At 47.0% G+C, this 22,718-nt stretch overlaps 1 protein-coding gene across 1 annotated transcript; it reads right to left on the bottom strand.

Moving 5' to 3' along the window:
• Nucleotides 1-5,818: 5,818 nt before the first annotated feature.
• LOC128719442 (ankyrin repeat domain-containing protein 12) lies at nt 5,819-22,444 on the bottom strand. Its single transcript, XM_053813066.1, has 7 exons — nt 22,031-22,444; nt 13,860-14,118; nt 13,078-13,390; nt 10,016-13,003; nt 7,696-7,975; nt 6,465-6,585; nt 5,819-6,351 (listed from the first exon to the last, which is right to left on the bottom strand). Exons 1-7 carry the CDS (start codon nt 22,442-22,444, stop codon nt 5,819-5,821), a joined length of 4,908 nt encoding a protein of 1,635 aa, XP_053669041.1.
• Nucleotides 22,445-22,718: the final 274 nt, after the last annotated feature.

Below are 22,718 nucleotides of genomic sequence, written 5' to 3'. Positions count from 1 at the left end.
CCGACACTATCCGGAACTAACAAATGCAGGACACGGGCTGTGCAGGGATGCAGGCAAAACACACCCATTCACAACGGGTTTAGGAGAATATGAAGAATGCTAGAGAGTCGGAAGCTAGACTTTGAGTATTGCTTCAAACAAAACTTTTGATAAAACACTTTCCTACCTCCCATGTACCATTCGTAGTCGATTTGTACGGACTACGCTTAGTTGGTGCCACTCGGGGGGGAAAAAGTGTGGGAATAGGAGGGCGAGGTTGAGTGGAAAAGCAGAGAAAAAAACTTTCTCACAGCTTGCAGAACATTTGTCCTTGCGGTTTGTCGGCTGCGAAGACTTGCCAGTCTGTATGTGTCGAGTGGGTAAAGCTACCGGTTGCCACCAACACGCACCCCACCATCACCGTCCGCCACCCGATGAGCGATGGATGGATGGAAAATGCCGGAAACGGAACTTCAAGTGGGCCGTCACTCGGTCGGTGCATTGTTTACTCGCCGTAGCGCACCCGGGAACTACGAGAACCGTTAAGCGATAATCCACAAACCCCATTGCGGGACGTTGCCCGGTCGAAAAACCGGCCCCATACCAGGCGACCGGATGCTTGCTGGCGCGATCGATTCGCGTACCAGCCCGTCGGGAAGGTACACATGAGCGCACCGCTAAATTTGAGGAAAATGTGCTCGTGCTTAAGTAAAAACAACAACAAGCACAAGATTGCATTCACTCCACTTTTCACCATCAATTTTTGCCGAGAGTGGGCCGCCAAGTAGTGCTGGGCCAAAGATGCTCGCCTAGCAGGGAGGGGGGGCGGTACGGTGCAAACACGATGCAACCGAGTGTATGCGCCAGGGATCGGTGTATATTTAAGGGAGGTTCCACACTGCCGGGCGAAGCAATTGCTCGCTGCGAATAAAACAAACAGGGCATTAGAGCAAATTAAAACTTTGCATTCCAAAATTCTTCAGCTATATCTACCATCATAGGTATTTCTCGTTTAGTTATGAACGAGAAATACTTAACCTATTGGTGATTTTTAAATTAAAATTAAAACACCCTTCTATTGCAGAATAATCCGAAACCGAAATTTCGCACAACACTGTGTGCATGATCTCCGTTTAGGGCCCCCGTTTACGTTCGCCAGTGCTCGACCGACCGTGACTAAAGGGTCATAAGAGCATTATGGAACGTATGGAACGGAAACACTTACGGTTGCACTCGACTGTGGTACAAGCATGCGAGCATATGTATCCATGCGCATGGCTACAAAAAAATATGCTTCCGGCTGCATTACCGGCCAAGATTAAGACTGTTATTATTATGATGATTTTTAAGAAGCACTTGCACACTTCTTTTTGCTTGGAGGCGCCGGTTTATTGATGCACTCCCTTCTCACGATGCATATAAAACTCTCTCCAAAGCAGTTATAAATTATTATACAATGATTAATAACACTTCATTAAATACTGGTTGCAATTGAAGGAGTTCTACAATGTCTGAGTGCATGTACGATTTGTTTTGTATTTAAAAATAATAAATTTCCTTTTTCCTTCGATTCAAACATTTTTTCCAAACGCACGAAAAAAAAACCGAAAAGTGCGAAATAATTGCAAAAAGAGCTACGTGTTACTACATAAAATAAACACACAAGCACCGTCATAAATCCGGCCAATCAGTACCATAAATCTGATTTTCTTATGAAATATCTCAACGTAACCTAGCGAGAGCTTAAAAGCATGGCTTACTTAACGGGCCACCTTAGCAACCGCCAAACCGGTGCACCTTTTACCAGCCAGCCGTCCGTTTGCGAGTGCTTGCCACCTTGCCGTCCCGCTCGTTCGCGAACCAACTTTCCGCGCGCCGAAGCGCTGGCCGAAAGCTTACCGGAGAGGAATGCACAAGGCCAGCGGCAGAAAAGGCCATTATGAAAATGAAAGGATAGTGAATATAAACAACAAACTCCCAAACAAAGTTTACCAAAGTTTTGCAATCCACCGAACGGGCTTCCAGGAAAATGCAGGGCATGCTGCCAAGTTGATTTTGTTCAGCTTTTCCTCTCTGACGGGTTTTGTAGGTTCCGGTTTTTATTGCAATTTTGCGGGTTAGGTATGTAAGGTGAAGGCTCCTGTGTTTTTTGCTTTCTTTTCCAAAAGCTTTTACCAAAAAACGAGTACTTTTTCATAATTGATGTTTGTATAACTTATCGCAATAAGTGATTTTATATCAACTTATAAAACAATACATTACTTTTCTGAAATTTCATGAACTTTGCATCAAATCGTTGTAACACAGATTATACCCACATTACCGCGCAACACAATCAAGCAAAGGTCACGCGCCACCTACAGTTCTTCAGCCCTTTTGTATCTTTAACCCAACCCGAGCCCCTTGAAGTGCGTGAGTGAAAGCTCTACAGCCAAGCACTCGGGGCAACACTCGCCCACTCTCGCGCAACCCACCTCATGGGTGCGGCATCTCAAAGCCACCCTCCAACCGTGGCGCGTGAACAAATGAAAACTAATTCCTACGGACAATCAGCACCATCCGAAGCGGGCGAGACCGATCGCAACTACCGCTGCAGCGATATTTACAACCTAAAACCAACCATTTTATCGCCCCAAAATGGATCCGTTGATTGTACCTAACAATGTTAACGACGCGGGAGGGGGGTTTTCTGGCTGCTGATGACGATAATCATGCCGAGTGCGCCCAGTTCCGGTCTATCCCGGTACGCCACGCACAGACACGCGAGAACAATACTAATCAGAGTGCCTGGTGTGCTTGTGTGTCCACTCCCCTTGCAGCCCATTGTGCATTTTTCGGCGAAATGCAGATTAACTTTATTATCCACCGTGGGGTTCCGGGGTGGTGGAGAGGGTCTATTTTCCAACCAGCAGTTAGACACCATTTCGTAGGATACTACTGACTTTGCATTGAGGAAGGACGACGAAAGGATAAAGGGATGTTGTTGTCTATTATTTCCGCTTCCAGCGCGCAGGGGATTGGATATACCAGCAGCCGTCAAGCCATTGTGTAAAGCTTTCGGCTTCTACGTCGAGTTGTTCGGGGGGCGGTTTGCCGCGAATGATGACGACTAGGGCCCATTAGAATGAGCTGACTGAATGAGTCTCGGTGGAGTGGCGTTTGCTCGGGCTCGTTTGACAGCACTCGGAAGATGCTACAGCGCGCTATTTGATATGGTTATTTTGGGTGGGGGAAGACGATGGTTCACTAACTGGCACCGGTGACATTGTATCCTTGACGTCTCGCAAGACTTTATGAGGTAAACAAGAGTAGGCCAGCTCACTGGGGAGCGAGTGGCGAAACGCGAAGTAACGTAGTGCGGACACCATGGAATACCCGGTCAGCTTGGCAGCATCTTATCGACATCAAAGGAAACACGAAAGGAAAAGGGAATGAAATTTGATAGCCATTGTTTCAGCTCCGGCCCGATAGCCATCTGGTGGTAAACCGGTGCAAGTTGGCTTCGGAGGCAGAAGAACATTTTGAACCAGCACTTACAACACAATGATTAGAAAACGGAAGGTTTTGTGCTAGGGTATTGTTTTGTCTCTCTATTTATTTACAACATGCCTACAATTGTTATCTAAACGTTGACAGTAAATAACGAACGCCATTATCTGCTACACATGCCCCGTTGGCGGACTAAACACTGCGCTGCTTACTACGCTAGTAATAGCTACAATACGTTACAAAATATTTTCCAATTTTCATTATTATTATTTTAATTTTCTCTAATCGTACAGTACCTTTCAAGAAACGACTTAATGTTTTTTTGTTTTTATTCGATTTTACATGTTGCCATTCTGCGGTACTCACAAAAAAGCCTTGTAAAGGACACTTGATTTGGAACACTTGTAACGGCACACGAGCGCTGGAAGCTTTCGGGAACGGAAAGCTCCACGCAACAGTCAGCCGTGAAGGATTTGTCAGCTAAAGCCGGATCCATGATTTCCTGTGATGCGTTGTAGATGTCTGTTGCACAGGCAAGGTAACATTGTCTTGCGTTGTGCATCGGGCACCGTCAATCGCATTAGTGTATGTAGAGTAACAGTATTAATACCAGCACTTTGGCAAACCCATCACACGAGCAGCAACAGCAACGATGGCTACAGCAGATGCACACATCAACAGCCTCAGCACCAGCAGCAGCAGCAATACCAGCGAACATCAGCTCCAGTAACGACTATTCCGGCCATCCCGGAACTTTACATCCGCTTCCAAACAAAGAACACGTTGCTGGGCACGTGTTGCACACGGTGTATGGCGATGGCGAATGTGTAGGCCCTGCATTGAAGTGAGTTTTCTCCACCAGTAGCATGAGCGCCCGATCGGTTATTAATAATGCGCGCGGTGCACACGCCAAACACGCCCAGGGATCGGGAAGCCGGAAGTCGAGCAGTGAAATAATGATGAAGCAAAGCTAATTAAATTTTGCTACATTTTCCCTCCGATTGATGATGCTCCGGAAGACTTCATGGGGCTTTGCCTGCCTTCATTGTTTTGCGAGCACCCGTGCGAGGTAGAAGTGTGTGAGCTTTTTTTCCCTCGGTAATTAGTAGCACAACAGGACGGGATGAACAGTAACGATCGCAACTCGTGTGCTCGTGGTTGGGGAAGGAAATGGGAACAGAAAATTAAAAACAAAACACACTTTACCATTACTTGATGGAACTCGGGATGAAACTAATTTGTTTCCTGTAATGATCTAATGAGGAAACTCTCGCACAAAGAATTCGCCTTTGCGTGGAACCTACCGAGGGTTACTGAATGGCACGATGCTGCTCCTTGTGAAACACATGAAGCTGGAAGGGATTGTCTAATTATAAAAGTTTGTAGCTCTTTGCGTTTTAAAACAATTCCCATGACATATTTGTTCAATTCATTAGATGGCCTATTTAATAATGAGATCGACTGCACGCGACCGTACAGCCAGTACGGCGTGACGTTACAAAATTGCATGACTGGCTCCGAAAGCTTTCCTGCCCATTTTTATGAAGGCTTGTATGCAAATTATCCCTTTGGTAAGGAACTTTCCCTGAAGAAAAGCTGGTAGAAAATGGGGGAAGGAAATGTTGGGGGCTATAATTACAGCATTCCATTTCCATTTAGGTCAAGGACATTCGTGTAGGCTTCCTGGTAAGTTGAAGACCCCAAAAAATGGGTCCCACACTGACCTTCAACCCTTAGCACGCATACGAACTTCAAGGACATGGGGAACATTCCGACCCGAGGAATACCGGAGGTCAAGGTGAGGATCATTTCGAACGACCTTAGCAAAAAACGAAACAATCGACGAAACAAGCGAATCACAGCCATTGCTCAGACCATCGTCTGTTTTCTCAGCAGTACCAAAGTGCACATACACACATACACCCTGTCCCAAGGCTTTCCCCGAAAAAAAAACAACAACAACAGAATAAAACACACGAGTCAAAGGGTTGAAGTTGAATGAATTTGGTTTGATTCTTTGTTTCTCTTATTTTTTCTTCTTAGCGAAGGTACTTAAGCGAACGTTACAACACTTTCATAAACATGAGCTCTCCCATGGCCTTCCCCAATGGTTCGAACCTCTTTCATCTGGTTTTTTTTTCCTCTCTCTCTCTCCGAATGCCCACACCAATGCCCAACCCTAGACCAAGGGTCATATATTTACAGCAAAACACACCAGCCTACCCACAACCGGGTGAAACCGTGCTACTAGTACAATCTCATTGCCGCCCGGTAACATTGAGCCCGGGAGTGAAAAGAACCCGACCCAACCGGGCACTAGACCCGTGGAGCGTTTGCCGCAATGTCGGTGCTATGCAGGAGTTCCCCTGGGACTAGCACCCGCCCGATGCTCCTCTACTGTGGGAAGGGCACGGGACTGCGACTGTGGCCCAACAGACGGTGACCGTTGGTGTTCCGTGGCTGAAGGATGGTGTTGTTGTTGCTGGTGCTGCTGCTGTGGCTGATGTTGCTGCCTTCGTTGTGACTGAGCGTTATCTTGGGCATCAGTATCTGATGGTTGCTCGTGGAGCTGCTGCTGCTGCGGTTGTGCTGCTCGGTCGGGTTCGCCTGTGGATAAATGAGGATCACCGTCAGTGGTGGAGTCCGGATTTAGCGTGAACGTAACATAGTATCGCTTATTGCTATCGAGCTTCTCCGATGGCAGTGTAATGACCTGCTTGCTGTTACCATGCGTCAACTCCAGCGCGACCTTCCCACCGGTGCAGCTGCGGTCCGTCGGGTGCGTGAGGATTTTCGGCAAGAAAAAGCTGCCCACCCCGGACGTGCTCGATTTGTACGGGCCAAAGCCAAGCTTCGGTATCGTGTGGTGGTTCATCATCGGTACTGGTCGTGGTGCAGAGACGGGTCCATGGGTCCACAGGAATGGAAGGAATGCACAATTAGATCGCACGGCCAGCCAGGTTTACGGTCCCGGATGACCAAAGGATTTTACTTACTGTACGCAGCGCATGGGATTCCCGTGTAGGCGTGGGTTGCATGAAGACATCGGTGTGTTTTGGTTGTGCAGTTTAGGGCACGCTCGTACCGACTCACATCCGGACTGAGCCTCCGTTCGGCCTGCGGGAAAAAAGGTGGGAAAATTGGAGAAAACCAAAACACTGTCAGCGCAAACGACATGAAGATTTTTGTTAACGAATTTATCCAGCACTCCCGTACTTTGACATCTTGACCGACCGGTGCGACGATTGACATCGGTACGCTAGCAATCGTCTCGTGATTGCTGTTTGAAATATTAAACTGTTCATCACCTAAGTGAAAACGCTTCACTATGACAGTCAGCTTGAAATGTACACACGACGTCAAAGAACCCGTCTGCGCTAGCGAAACGACGACAGACCCTCGCAATATGATGCAGGCGGTTATCGTGGGCAACAAATTTATGTCTCTGACGTGCCTTTTTTTCCTGTCTCTCTCTCTCCCTCCTTTTAACGTCTGTCGTTTTATGATCGGTGGCCGGCATATCGGTTCTATTTACTCTTCATCCTATAGAAGTGCACCATTCCGACTGCGAGATCATTATGGCATTTCCACTATGCTATAAATCGAACAAAAAAAAACCAAAACAAGACAAACCTTTACGATCTCGACAACGGTGCAAAGTGCAGACGTCCGTGACAATTGACGATGGTGGATGCTAGCAAAGGACGGGATAACAAAGCGCGAAACGCGACATCCGCCAACAACACCCAACCCATCCGGACGGTTTGGACCGGATTAGTGGTCGCTCGGTGCTGGAAAGTGGACGAATCTCAGCCAACGTTACGATGTAATTACGGCGACAGCAACAAAGGACTTATGAATAAATCTCGTCAGTAGCCGACATCAACGAGTCGAAAGTCCGATGACGACGAACAGGCGCACCCGTGCGAAAAAGCTATGACTAATGAAGTCTCCCTGCGGCAAATCTGCACCATGCAGCAATACGCTCAACTTTGTGATGGAGTGAAAAACATAAAGAACAGCACGGAAACAAAACAATAACGAAAGCAAAAATTGTGAAACAGCTCGATTCCGTAGAAGTCACGGTGCAACACTGCAATGGGCCAGCTTGACGAAGCGCATTTGCAATCACTTAAATTCGTCGTTAAATGAACCCGGTGTGTCTGGTTTGTAGTTAATCGGAATTGAAACAGCCGTTAAGCTGCACTAAATTAAACTGCCACTCACCTCATCATACACCTCCGAGATGTTCTGGAAGTTGTACGTCTCCTTCTTCTGCAGGCTCTTGAGCGTATCGTACAGGAACAGCTCAAAGTTCCGGAACGAGTACTCCGTGTACGGGTAGCGCTTGAGCGTGCTGCCCGTCTCGTACCCGAGCTCGATCGTGGACTTGTGGTAATCGTCGACGGCCCGCTTCACCAGCACCGACTCGTTCACTTTCGTCGACCGTATTTGCAAACTTTTCAGTTCTAACAAGTGTTGGAAAATTTTTCTTTCCATATAATATCTGGGAATAAGAGCGGGCAGTGATGGCGATTGATAGGTTGTTTTGTAGGTTTCAATTGATTGTTAAGCTGGGGTTTTTTTTGTGTGAATTTTTTGTTTGCACGCGCAAGTTTTCATTGTTTCATGGCAGTAGTTCTGTAGTTCATGATGGAAGGGGGGGTGTATTAGCTCTACACTGTTTGCTCTCTTGCCCTCTCGCTTGGTAGGTTTCGATCGTATTGGTATAAAAAATATCTTAAACCATGTATTTTAATCGAGAAACAATGAAAAATTCAACATTGATTAGATATTTGCAATCCTACTGAAGCTTCTCGAAGCGTTTAAATGTGTGACACGGCACAGATGTGAGCAAATGATAGATCGACAATGGGTATTAGTGTAGCATATTACTTTAAGTGCATCACGCCTAAATGTAGACAATCCCATATACATACAGTGCCAATGCATAGGGACCTTGCGTCTGCTGGGTTTCTGAGCTTCTGTTTCCATTGTGATGACTTTTAAAAATTGTTTAGCTGTTTTTATCACACCTAAGGTGCACATTTTATATGAAGCAATAGATCTGCACTAACCCAAAAGAGGAAACATCCCGTCGGAAACATAATGCGTTAAACAAAGGCTGTCGAAAAACATCAAACATCAAAAATACATACAAATGACAATGAATGAACACGGTTTGATGTTTGATGTTGATACACATCGGGTTACGAGTAGGAAAATATGGAGGAAATCGTTTTTGAATCGTTTGCTCAAATCCATGACTAGCTTTAAAATGATTAACCTATGCACGAGAGTACCATGTTTTTCCTAACAATCAATCCATATTCGCTTGTGTGCATATTGAGGGTTCAAACACTTATAAACACGGTTAACACTACTCTACCCTGTCGGTGGAAGTTTGCTACATCGGTGGGTTATTGAATTTTGGCTACAAATCCTGCCCGAATTACATATCTAGCTTCCCTAGCACAGTTGCACACAGTTGCAAAACACTTATAAAACACACACACACACAAAACACACGCACTTGCACTATATGAATAACCTGGTTCTTGGGTTGCTTAGTAACTTTCTAAGGAAGATGTCTACCAAACGTGTCACAATCACTCCTGTCAAACACTTACAGCTAGTATACGACTGTTGGGAAATCGGTGGTTCATTGCTATCACTTGAATACGCATCAATTACAACTACACAAACTGTTGCTCACTACGAGTTACTACTTGTTGGTTTCAGTATCAAATCTACAAAACCCGGTATTTAGACCACTGCTATCGCTGAGACATGAAGCTTCAGGGTAATGGGATTTCTTGCTGGGTAATTCTGATGTAGTAAAAATTTTAAGATGAGCCTGTTAGTGACGGGTTTTGAAGATAAGCCACACTTTAGCTTGATGTTTCCCCTGCTCTTCATATGGATGAACGCGTTCGATGCTTCTACGCTGCTTCTTCTTGTAGTGTTGGCTCATTTTTTAGCACACGAAAAGCAAGTAAACTTACGAAAGCAGGGTACAATGCCTGCCGGATGATTTGAGTACTGTTTTCTGTTTTCTGTGTTCAGGTTTAGTGTTAGCAAATAGCATTCTATCTGTTTTCTGTTCTTTTGTTCTTGTTTGTGTTATGTATGACACACTCCGAACAACTCTTCTTCTTGAATCTTTTTACTTTTATCTGAAACAATAATACGGTGGAGGGGTTCGGCTTCAGCGTTAGGTCTCTTAGTAAGGTGGCAAACAACACTAGTTACTGGAACACTAGGACGGTAGGAGCGAGGGAAGCCAGGATGGTGGGACACGTGCAGACACTCCCCAAACACTCGCAATTCCACAACCAACAATCATACGTACAAACACAGGCACACAGCCCGCTAGGACAGGAAAAGGAAAGCAAGGAACGGTATCGAGTGAGATGATGTCTAAGTGAAGGTGGCCGACCTCTAGCGGAGGGAACAGACACTACTAGTAAGGGCTTTTCGATCATGTGTTCGTGTGTATATCTGTGTGTTTGTATACTACACAACTAGGGAAGTTCATTCAGCCTACCTTCGGATGTTGCGATGGATCGACTGTTGGACGGTCGTCATGTTAACTGCGTTCTTGTCGCCCGGCTTCCGACCCTCGGGACGCGAACTGACCGCCCGCTCTTCTACCATCGTGAAGGCCGACCTTCGTGGTAGGGTGGCCGTGTGCGTTGGGCGCTCGAAGATGGTCGGCTTGCTACGTACTGCCTGCGGGCTCGGCTCGAACCCCGAATCTTGATCCTTGCTGCTTTGCTGCTCCTGCTGCTCGTCTTCCTTCAGGCGGAGTTTCTTTTTGATTTTCTTCTTCTTCTTCTCGTCATCCTCGGTACCGTCGAGACTCACGAAAAAGCCTCGCGTTTGATCAACCTTCTCCTGGTCCAACAGCTGCGGCACAGACGCGTCCTTGCCATCTTTCGCCGGTTCCTCCGGTACCGGTGGCGCCATTTTTGTGTCCTCCTCAACGCTCTCCATTTTCGATTCCATCGAGCGACGCAGCTTCGGTCGCTCCTTTGGAGGTTCTTGTGGTTTCGGTTTTTCCACCACGGGCGGTATCTCTTCCACCACGACTGGTGGTTCGGCTGCCGTTTTCTCGGCCGCTTCCTCCACAACGGATGGAGTTTCGGTCTCTTCGCTTGATTTTGAAGGTGAGCTTTCGGTCGATTCCTCTGGCGTGGATTTCTCCTCTTCAACCGGCGGCGGGACAGATTTCGTCTCCACCTGCACCGGTTCTTCCGGTTCTATTAGGGGCGGTAGCGATTCCTCTGCTATTAAAGACTCATCGTCACCCATGCCCGTTCCACCACCACGGTCCACTTCCAGTTCTTGCAGTGTCTGCGATTCAACCGTCGGTTCTCTTCTGTCCTCCGTAAATTCTGGCAGTGTTGCTAGCTGTGGCAGTGATGCTGGCTGGGGCTCCGGTTGCGGTTCCGGAACGGGGATTGCTTCAGGCTTGGGCGGTATTGATACGGGTGGCTCGGGTTCCGGTGTTTTCTCTTTTGCCAAAGGTGGCGATGGTGGTGGTGCCGGCGGTGCTACGGGTTCCTCTTGAGCGGGGGCCGGTTTTTGTTGCACTTTTGCCGATTCCTTATCGGACGATTCGGACTTGGAGCGACTTTTGCTCTCACTCTTGGCGGATTTTAACTTCGAGCGATCCTTTCGTACCTCCACCCGGGATGCGGTCGTTGGCTGCTGCACCAGCTCGACCGCATGCTCGTCCCGCACCTCTTCGATAGTTTCCGTCACCGGTTTGCTCGTCACCCGGGGTGCGCCTTTCCCGGTGCGATCCTCCGTCTCGCTGAGACCCTCCACATCCGACCGAGTTCGCTGTTCGATCGTGTAGGTCGCATCCGTAGCCGCACCATCATCTTCCGTCGATTTAGACATCGATTCGGGTGGTTGATGTACCAGCGCTTCCGTCACAACTTCCGTCGAGCTGGCGGGCTTTGACAGTTCTTCCTCGCTTGGCGAGTCCGACTTTTTTGCCGACTTTGCCAGTTTCGTCTTTTTGCCCGTGCCTTTGAGCTTTTTTTTCTTCGTCGTGCTGGAATCGGACGATTTGCCCTCGCTCTTGGCGTCCGATTCCTTCCGAATGTTGAACTCCGCGCGGGGTGGCGTCCGCGGGGACGTTTGCTCGTCTAAAAAATCACCCAACCCACCGGAAGAATCAAACCCACCCGCACCACCGTACTGCAGCCCGGCCGGTAATCCTAGGTGCGTTTCACGCCCGGTTCGTTCCGTGGAGAACTTTAATGGACCCCCGCGGCCACCAAGGTTCGACGGGGAATCGTTCTCGGAAGAGCCACTGTGTACCTGCTTCAAGATTATTTTACCACACCGTTCGCCCGGCTTCCGCGGGCCAGCGTCCTTCTTCTCGGCATACTTGAACTCGTACTCCTTCATTGCATCCTGCTGCTTTGGGTCGTGCGATTCTTCCCGCTCACGGTCCTTGTGGCGATCCCGCGAGTGTGAACGTTTGGAAGTGCACTTTTTGTAGCACTTGTGCTTTCTACGTACATGTTTGCAGCAACTGTCAGTGGAAGAGCCGCTAGTGCTGGCGGACGATGAGCTGCTGCTACGCCGATGCTTTGTCGATCGTTGGTCGCTACGATGCAGCTCGGCATTGCTGCGCGATCGACTAATATCATTCGACCCATCGCGGTACAGATACACCGTGTCACTGCAGCTGCTGGTGCGACGACCCCGTTGGCTTCCTTTTCGCTTGTGGCGACTCTTGCGATGCGTTCGATCGTCTTGCGATTCACTTTCGGAGTTTGAGTTGAGATAGACGATGTACCGTTTGGATGTTTTCAGATCGATCAGCTCCTCTTTCTCCGTCAGCTTGAGCGGCTCTACCCGATCAATGTCCGGCAGGATCTTTTGCTGTCGCCCGGAAAGTCGCAGCTTGTTAGCGGGCAACCCACCCTGCATTTGAAGGTACTTGGCAGTCGATCGATAGCCTTTAACCAGCGCATAGTCCAGTGGCGTTAGGGGCGCACCCTTGGAGGACGGTCGGTACAGCAAATTGATGTCCGCACCGAGCTCAAGCAACAGCTTACACATGTCCACATTATCGTGCCCAGCGGCAATGTGTAGCAGTGTTCGTCCATCGTTGCTGGTCGTGTTGATGTGCTTCGGCTTCATCTGGATCAACCACTGGACGAGCTGGCGCCGTCCGGAGGATGCCGCATCGTGTACCGGCAGATCACCCTTCGCATTCCTTAGCCACAGGTTACCCTTCTTGGCGTGCAGTATCTTCACCGTTTCCATCTGACCCTTCGCACAGCCACAGTGGGCCGGTGTACGACCCTTCCGGTCCTGTCGGTTCGGATCGGCATCCAGCTTGAGCAGCAGCGAGGTCGCATCCGCATGCCCGAGCGTCACCGCATAATGCAGCGCCGTGCAACCGTTCGAGTCGATCTGATCGGTGTGTGCCCCGCAAAGGTTAATGAGCGTATCGATGCACTCGGTATGTCCACGCGATGCTGCGCAGTGTAAAGCGGTCAATCCGTCTCTGCAATGGGAAGAAAGGGTGTACGGGTGAGATGGAAATGCATGTGCAACTCGGTGCTGGATGCTACCACATACTTATCGGCACTTTCGACGTGAGCCCCAGCTTTAATCAAAGCCAGCACAGCCTTGGCCGAACCGGCGGATGCGGCCCACAGCAACGGTTGTCGGCCATCCTTATCCTCTACTTCGACCGAAGTATCGGGATGGTTCAGGAGCGTATTGAGTATCTCGAGTGCCAGCTTTGCCGAGGCACGGGCCGTTTTACCCTCGTAGTTTGCACCGCACATCTGGGCCGCATAATGCAGCGGGCTGCCACCGTTTATGTCCGGTGTGGACACATCCGCACCGGCCGCCAATACTGCTCGAAGTGCTTCCACCTCGCCGCACACTGTGAATGAGATGGGTAGAAGAAAAACAAAAGAAACAAACGAAACGGAACCATTCCACTGTAAATAATGCCGTAAGCAAATGTAGCGTGGTAGCGCCCCGGTCACTAACACCAGTAGCAACGGAGCGCGCGAATATCGATTAAATATGGTTTTGCGTTACTCAGTGCGGCGGTTGTTGACGAAGGTATGAATTACTGGTCTTTTCGTGGTTTCAAACCTAAACTATATCGTGCACCAAGATTTCGTCGGTTGTTGGCCAAATGTGCAACTAACTTTTGAAAAACATTTGATGTATCTAGCGCATAAGGAAGCCCGTTTCGGTTTCCATGCGGGATATTAATTTTATAGCATGGGGATAGAGTAATGACGGTGCGTACAAAACGTAACCACAAACATAATGTAACCACGCTTCAATTTCACAATAATTTTGCCGAAAAACACATCAATCAAACCAGCGTACGCACGTACCGGTGGCCCAGTGCACGACCGAATGTCCCTCGTTGTCGAGCGCATTTACATCAGCCCCATTGGCAAGCAGTAGATTGACCAGTTGCAGATTTCCCTGTATCACTGCTAGATGCAGCGGCGTGAATCCATCCTCGTCCGCTGACTCGATCAGCTCCGGTGCTACCATGGCGACGCTGGCAGCCGCAGCAATATCCTGCGCACTGCTACAGTAATGTAAGGCACTTTTGTTGCTCCGATCCCGTCGATGTACGGCACTGGGCTGGAAATGAGAAGAGTGAAACGAAGCTGTTGTTAAACACACTGACCAAACTCTCGCTTTTGATTGGTGCATTATTGCAAAAGAAGCTTGTTTTCCGTCATAACCTCACTTGAATACACATGAAGCAGGACCGAACCGGGCGACAGGTTAGCTATATTTTGGCACTGCGAGAAATGCTGATATCCAACTGAATGTTTGCCGTGCCGTATGCACGAACTAACTATTAACTTTCACGAGTCAGTGAGCTTATAATGATGCTTGAAGACACTCCATCCCGAAAAGGGGCCGTGTTGTATTTACTTCCTAATATCACTGGAGTGACAATGGTTATGCTCGATGCGAGTCACCCGAATAACCAACTTAGCCCTATCCATCGGCACACACACCGGTTCTTTCCGGACGAACGTTTGTTAAACTGAAGCTGAACAAAACAACAACCACGGCTAGAGGCAACTGCAGCTAGTGCCAGTGTTCGGGTGGTAGTGTTGTGCTTCCAGGCAACGGTTGCTAGGGTGAACATGCTTCTATTTGCACAATGCCGCCGAATGCTTGTTTGGTGGTACACAATCCGACACAAACCGAGGTGCCAAGTGTAAACACAGCAAAGACATGGCACAACAAATCTGACATTGGACCGAATCCGTTCAAAAAGGGTGTTGTTAGGCTTGTTAACGGCTATTTTGAAATTTGTCTTGAATAAGAGTGGTGGAGTACGCGGAATTATTATTTTTTAAATATAAATTATAACTAATCTCGTGTTTACCTTTAGGATCCATGAAAAATATAAACAGATTTTCTTTTCTTTATTTTTGTATTCAAATGAAAACTGAATAAACAACCAGACAATGACAATTTGTCACAATCACTTTGCTGAGCAATACTGCCATACGATCTGCCTTCAAGGTTACTGGCTGTATTATGGGCGGTTTTATATATTCCCAAAACCGGCTCGTAATGCCATTCAACGTCCTCGACCTCAAAAACCATCGTCTACGTTCGGTTCCGTCTATCAGTCTAGCGCTAACCTTTCAGCGGTTATCCTGTCAATGGCACCGATGACGACGACGACGACGACGACGAATTGAAATGTCCCTATGAATCAACAAACGAACCGCCGTTTTTCGAGCAGACAACAGCACCACCTTGAAAAAAAAAACCGGGAAACCTCCACTCGGCAGCCAATTCAACTTCAATACCTCAATGCGAATCGGTAGTGCCGTGAATTATTAACGAACCGTTGATGACAACCAGGGCGTACCGCGCAGTATAGCAAGGCTACGGCCAAGTGCTTGCAGTTGACGTGCATTATTTTCCATTCGGCGCTGCGTCGATGATGCGCTCTGGATGCATTTTTGTTCCTTTCTTCTTCTCCTCTCCATCCCGCGAGCCCTTGAACTCATATCTCCCACTACCGATACCCAAACGCTTTTGTACCGGAGCGATTGCATGCCACCGGCATGCCCTTGTCCATTCACCCGGAATGGATGGATTTGAGAAGGAACTGCTAAAGTCGGCCACACTCGGCACCTAGGTTGGTAGTGGCAGTGCTCGCTCTTTAGCCTCTAGATGCCAATGCCAATCGAATTTTACGCCCGAAAATGGGATGATTGGTGTTTTCGACGCCATACGCTAGCATATTCATCATGAAGCGGTTCGAAACTGCACCTGGCGGTACAAACGGTACGAACGGTGGAAAATCGGTTCACCGTTTCGGAAAGTTGCAGGTGCACAGCTGCACGCTGTGCTAGTGATATGTTGTGCAGCTGTTCAGTGCAGTTGGTATCGCACTTTGTCGGGAAAATGTATATGTTAAATGATTGACCGGAATGAAGTTAAATGGAGCAATAAATGGGTGGTGGCTGAGTGATGCGGTGAATTGTTTAGCATCCCAACCGGAATTTAACATTTCGCATTTGGATACGAATTACTGGGAATACCTTCCGCTGGCTAAACGATCAAACGAAAACATCCACAATACTTCATAGTTAGCAAGTAGTAGACAAAATGAAGTCCCCAACATATGTTTTTTTTTTAATTTCCATATTGTTGATCATTTTGAAGTAAACACGATGCAACGCTTTTTTTATGTTTGGTTTTTCTTGTTGAAATGGAATGCTGAAAATCTCTTCGGTTAGCTTATTGAAATTAATGTAAAAATGTAAACTTCCATAAAACATACCATATTGGCAAAAACATCTGCCCATTTCAAAAATCGGTTGTTTTTACCGTTTTATGACGATATTTATTTATTCCAACCATTTATTCTTTACGAGTTGGCATTTAATAATTTATAATAATTAATAACTTTTTTTTATTTATACGGAGCTGTTCGGGCTACTTCTCCTGTGGTACTGGGAGGCTGGTCTGGGGTCACTGTGAGAGACCCCAGATGTGGTGGAATGGTGGAATGGATGTGGTGGAACAGTGATTCTCGTGAGAACTATTGGTCGCCGTCTCCTAACACAGGTCAAAAGTGAAAATGTTCAGTGAGTCAATCAAGTCCATGTTACTCGAGCTTTTTGAGGATGGTGATAATGCCCATAGAGTGTTCAATTTGTATAGAACGGGCTCTAGAACCCAAAGGGAGACTTATGTACTACTTGAAAAAAAAATAGTTGAAACTATTTCGTTTCCAAGAAAAATCTAATGAGTTCACTACTTTGTGTCTGCCACTGTATTTATAAGGAATGGTAATCTATTTTCAAGTAAAATAATAAGTTCGAACTATCGAATCGACACAACTAAATCCTTACACAAATAAATATTTACTCACATCTTTCCTGTCTAGCGTGCAAAACGACACAAGCGAAACAACTGTTGATTTACAATGGGAAAACTATTTACACAAACCATGTTGATCTACTTGACCGGATCCCAAAAATGAGACAGCTAGACAAGAAGGTTACACCTAATTGGAACGACCAACTCCCGAATTACCGAAGCCGAATTTGGCTTCCAAAACCAAGCCACCAACTCGTCTCTCAAAGGGGATTGCCTTGTCAACTGGGTCATTCATCCTTGTTTACCATCAACAAGAGACCGATTATACCGGACAGCCTATAATTCAATACGTCTTCTTCGCCGTCAGCCTTCGGGCACGTCCGGTCGATTGTGCCCAATCGCTGGGGTGAAGTCATCCGAAGGCACTACATGCGAGTCGCTTGGTCCGGGCATGCAACATTCCGGCGATAAGAACTGGCGACGACAGGCAAAGTGAGCGTCCGCGCAACGCATTTCCCACACTAGCCGGCGGCCATAAATAAATCTTAACCTTCACAGGCTTGTTGGCTTCCGCCGAAAAGTGAGTCTTTTTCCGAATGGTTGAAAATAATGTCCCATGGGATAAATGAGTTTTTGCTGCCTGCCTTTGGTCCTGATTTCCTGTTGCCATTTCGCAGAACGCTCTCCAGAAATCCCGAGTGCGTTCCAACAAAAGGAGGATGTCTCCAATCTAAGCCCAGCTTAAAATCCTGCTTGAATGATGAGCATGGACGAGTATCCATCACAATGTAAAGGATATTAATAACTGGAGCGTAATTTCTTTTAATCGAACTGGCCCAGGAAAATATTGCACCATCAATTAGAAAGAAAAAAAAAAACATGGCGAAAATAGTCTAATCCGTAGATGAATTGAAGCAAAGTGGGGAAAAACACATAATAGCTGGTCAATAAAATTTCCTTCCACATAATGTAGTGTTGTAAATCAAATTCTTTGAAATAAAGCGATCGGATCAAGATTTTTTTTTGTGCATGCGGAAGGCACAACAAGAATGTGCTGCTGACGGAGTGGACCGAGAGGAAAATTGGGCCTGTCTTAGGCCGCTGGTTCATTTTCCTTAACGGTTGAATGGGAAAGAAAATTGAAAATTCTTCACTTCCCTGATTGTTATCCGTTCCTAGTAGCGCACAAACCTCTTGCGAGACACCAAAAATAGATAAAATCCCATCAATGTCGTCTGAAACTAACGACAGCACCAGTACGAACATTCCCTGGGGAAACAGCTCACTTGCATTGGTCGTACTTAACGGATATTGAGAGATGGACACGATACGATGAAAATGCCTTACACCTTGCAGCAGCGCAAAAGTAAAATTCTCGGAAGTAGACTGTGTAGGCAGTTTTGTACCCAGAGCGTCCAGTGCTAGACAAACTTCTACACAGCACTGCTACTTGGTTTGCACCAACGACCAGTAAGCAGCGCCAATGACGAACTTGATCAACAATGGCTAACCAACGGTGTATCCTCTCGTGTTGGAGCCGTATATGCTTCAGATTACATGGAATTTGTAGAACTAGACTGGCCTCTTTCTCAAGATCGTATGTGGCACAGCATATTGTGAACGTTTTCGGGTGACCAAAGGCACCCGAACAATTCCCCTGGACAAATTTGGAGATGGCCGTGAATACGCTTCCGGGATGAACACGTGTCCTTTCGTATGCTGAAAACCCCCGCCTAATACTATTCCTTTCCTTACACAACTCCCTCTCTCTCTCTCTCTCCTCACATCTTCTCTTCGCCGGGCGGCTTATTGGTAGAAGGCAGAAAATGACCCAAAACAAGCGTTGTTTTGTCAAGCTCCTAAACCAATTGACGTAATGGGTTTCCGGACGCTATTCGAAACTAACTTTGACTATGCTGGTCCGGTTTCCGCACAGTGCGCGAACCGTAGGTTTGGTTCGTGTTCCGTATACCCTGAACAAATACCGTCGACCGACCAAACTCACCTATATTTGCTGTAACAAAGCAGCTACGACTATTAGCTCTCGGTTTGACAGTCTACTGAGCCGTCCATTTCATGTGGGTCTTGGGCGCCTTTCCGTTGGGGACGGCCAAGGCCAAGAAGGGACAGTGTTTGTTCTATCCCGATGGCAGGGTGCTTTATCGGCAGCATTCAACCCTTTTTGTCACCGATACCCGGACGCTTGGTGGTAGGAGTACCCACTGCCCTTCGGTGTTCCGTTATTCATAAAAAGTGGTAAAATAAAAGTAACCTTAGTAATGGGGGGAAGAAGTTCTTAAATGTACGGTTGGTTCGATTGTCTTCGAAAGAGCTGTACAAATACAATAGTGATCACAAAGTAATAAATTGTGAGCCATTCTGCACACTGGACGGTGGCTTAAACATGATAACTTAACAACCTATACAGCTGGCATATTGAGGCATTTGCGAGAAAAGCATTATGAACGTTATAGATAATAACTTTCCTTTATCAGATTTCTTAAAACAGAGCGTTCAATGCACATCGTAGCACAGCAAATATCGATCAATATAATCAATAGTATACCATAAGTCTTGAGTGGTACTCCAATAGCAGCAAAAGATCAAAACTCTTCGTTAGACAACGATCGACCGTATAGATGCAGATGATGTTTCGCTTCACGCTCATGCAAGATTGATTCAATTGCCTTCATCTAAACATTTTCCCTGTGCTAACAAAAGTGGCTGTAACGACTGACACGAGTTTAGTTCGTTTGGCTAAACGCATGTAAAGTGATTGTCCCATTGCCCCGCAATCGGAAGCTGCGCAACGGTAGCACTGTTAAAATATGATCCTGTGATTTGTACCGCACTCGTCCGTGTAGCGCTCTACGCGGAAGCCACAGCATCGCTACAAATGGTACCACCATTTTTGTTGCCAATCCGCATGCACGATGCACACGTAAAGCTTGCAGCGTAAAAGCGAAAGATTATCGATAAAATGCACTGTACAGTGTGCTGCTAACCTCCCCAAGGGCAGGGCATTCATGCGAAGAATGTATCGTTTTTCAGCTTCCATTTTGCATCGTGTATGGCGGGTTGCGGGCTTCCACTTTGATCCATCTGGGCGGCCTTAGGCAAGATGCAAAGATGCTACGATAAGGACGCTTACCGGCATTCGCTTGCTTGGCTGTTGATGCCACTAGCTGCTGCAGGAAGCGTGATGGAGGGGTTTTCCAACTGGCACACGAGTGGCTCCGATCGAACCCGATTACGGTTCGCATACCAGAAGTCATCGACAAGATTGTGTGCATGTGTTCCCTCTCCTTCGATACCATGCGGCGTAGCAGAACGATAAGATACCTTCCGATAAATAGCTACAAGCACCGGAAGCGCAACGGTAAACGATGTTTGATGTAATCTTTCTATTTGTTGACACACGCACCAATGAAATGTGTGCTGTAGGAGCTGGTTTTCACATTCCCTCCGATTGCCCGGTCGTTTGATATTTGGATAAAATTGACTGATAAATCCTTGATCTACCGGTACGTATTGCGTTCTCTTGCTCGGTGACTTACAACCAGACGGTGACGATAAATTGAAACACAAAGCCATTGGAGTTTGCATAAAAGATGAATCTGTTTGTGATTTTCCGATAAAAGAAGATAAAAGCTACCGAAGCACTTTATCAAAGTATTTGCAATTCAGCAAATAACTAATTTGATTGTGGAAACCCGCTTAACATTGTTTTCGCTACCAGCTTAAGAGCGTAATGCAATCAAATGTGGTATGGTAACGGTGCAGGATGAGATTCTCGTGAATGCAATTCCTATCCACAAAAGACATCCATTGTGTTTCTCGACAAACGAATCTCATCGGTTATCTAATAATAGTGACGCATTCTCGCAATTTATCAGCCACTGCTCAGAAGCACTTATTTTAAAACCACCCATATCCCACTTAGTATATGAGTATTCTATCAAATTGTAACGTTTTACCACCTTCACAAGCACAACAATACCATCTCTAGACAGTTGGCTGTCTACCCTGACGCAAACCATTCAGATGACAGATGACACAACAGGTGCGCACACTCATGCAATAACACTTTTGAAGTTAAAATTGGAAACGCAGCACCGCCAATATGAAACGGCAAACGGGAAACCAATCTAATAATATCTGATTTAATTTTGATCCCTTTTACCCAACAACTGGCACACAATTGTTTCGCTCCGTTTATACAATTTAGCCACATTTATCCGTCAGCTTGAAGGGCTAAACAGAGCGCTAGGGGGCGAATTCTTTCGTTTCTTTGTCGGTGTCCACACTTTTTCCTCCAGTTGAACGTTTTTCTTAGCAACTTTTTACTGTTTCTAACATGCTAAGGTACGGGAGAGTGATTCACTTTAATATCTCCTAAGCGGTGTGCGTTGGTGTTGTTCATGGAAGGAACATCATGGCACAAGCGTTGCATTCTATTATAAAAATACAATATAAAACAGTGAATAGACCAGTTGGACAAGATTGGAAGCGAATGAAAGGCTGGGCGTCTCCATTAGGGTGCGATTTTCGCCTCTTCAGAAACGAAATAAATTGATAAACTTTTTTGTTATCAAACGTGCTTTATGAAGGTAACTGCTGTCTCATCGTACAAACAGCGCAACATTTTTTTATTGTGTAGAGAAATAAAGCTTGCCCTTCATTCAACATCGATTTCGATTTATTTCACCACATTATTTCCATTTGCTTTGTAGTGCTATCAACATCGTTGAATGGGATTTTCCTTGACTTACTCTCCACGGAAGGTCATCTTCCATCTGAACGGATTCGAATGGCTGTGCCCACAGTACAGCTGTACGGTGGATGATGGCTAGAAAAGTGATTAGAGTATCTAGATTGATGGTACCGTTTGTTTAGCAGTGATGTAATAGGCGTTTCGCTCATTAAAGTCAGTTCGAGCTTTTCGAGCAATCGTTCCGCAACCGGATAATCATTGACAGTTTTGGAGAAAGTTTAAACGACTCTCCACGCGTCTCTGGCACTCCGCGTCAGTGACAAAGAAAACGCAACAGCGTGACGAATGGTGCCCAACTACAACTACGTCTTTCCCATCCCGGCTCAAGTACGCTTGGGCTGACCAGACGCGTACAGACGACGCACAAGTGGACGGATCGGAAGGGAATGGATGGAGAAAGAGGAAGCGAAATCTCACCTTTTGTCGCAGCTCCTTCAATATATCACCGGTAAGACCCTGCTGGCAGGCGTACATTAGCGATGTACATCCTTCGGATAAACGTTGCTCGCCCGGTTTTGTCTTCTGGCTCGCCGTGTCCACCTTCTTCGGAAGCGCTCGTGTCTCTGCGCCAGACTGTTCACCGGCACGGGTGCTGGACTTGGGACGGTGGGGCGTAAGCGGCGGAAGCGCAAAGGTTACCGCCGTCTTGGGCAGGGACGGTTCGGGCGAACCGGGGGACGGGGACGGAGGCTCGACCGTCACCACCAGCACGTCTTCCCGCACGTCACACTGGTCCTTAAACTTGACCGTGTGCTTGGTAGCTTTCTTCTTCACCTTCACAGGCGAACCCACTGGCGGGCGGCGGGTTCGGGGTTCACTTCGCGGCTCCATTTATCGCCCCGGTCCTGGCACGGGGTGAAGACACTTTTCATTTTCCTCCACACGGCCACCGGACGCCACAACAGACGCGAAACACTCAGCAACACACCGGTTCGTCGCACACCGGGGTCGTTTCTATCCATTTAGGATGCTCATTGAGGGAGATAGCAGCGAAGGAATAATTACCTAATTGCACTTTACACCAAAATCTTGCCCACGCAGCAGGGAGCTATTGATTTACAAAGTTCAGTGAAAACCAAAAAGGAAACCATCTGACCCGATGATG

Source organism: Anopheles marshallii, chromosome 2, assembly GCF_943734725.1.
Source record: "Anopheles marshallii chromosome 2, idAnoMarsDA_429_01, whole genome shotgun sequence".
Taxonomy (NCBI): Eukaryota; Metazoa; Arthropoda; class Insecta; order Diptera; family Culicidae; genus Anopheles; species Anopheles marshallii.
This window is presented reverse-complemented; position numbering and strand designations above follow the sequence as displayed.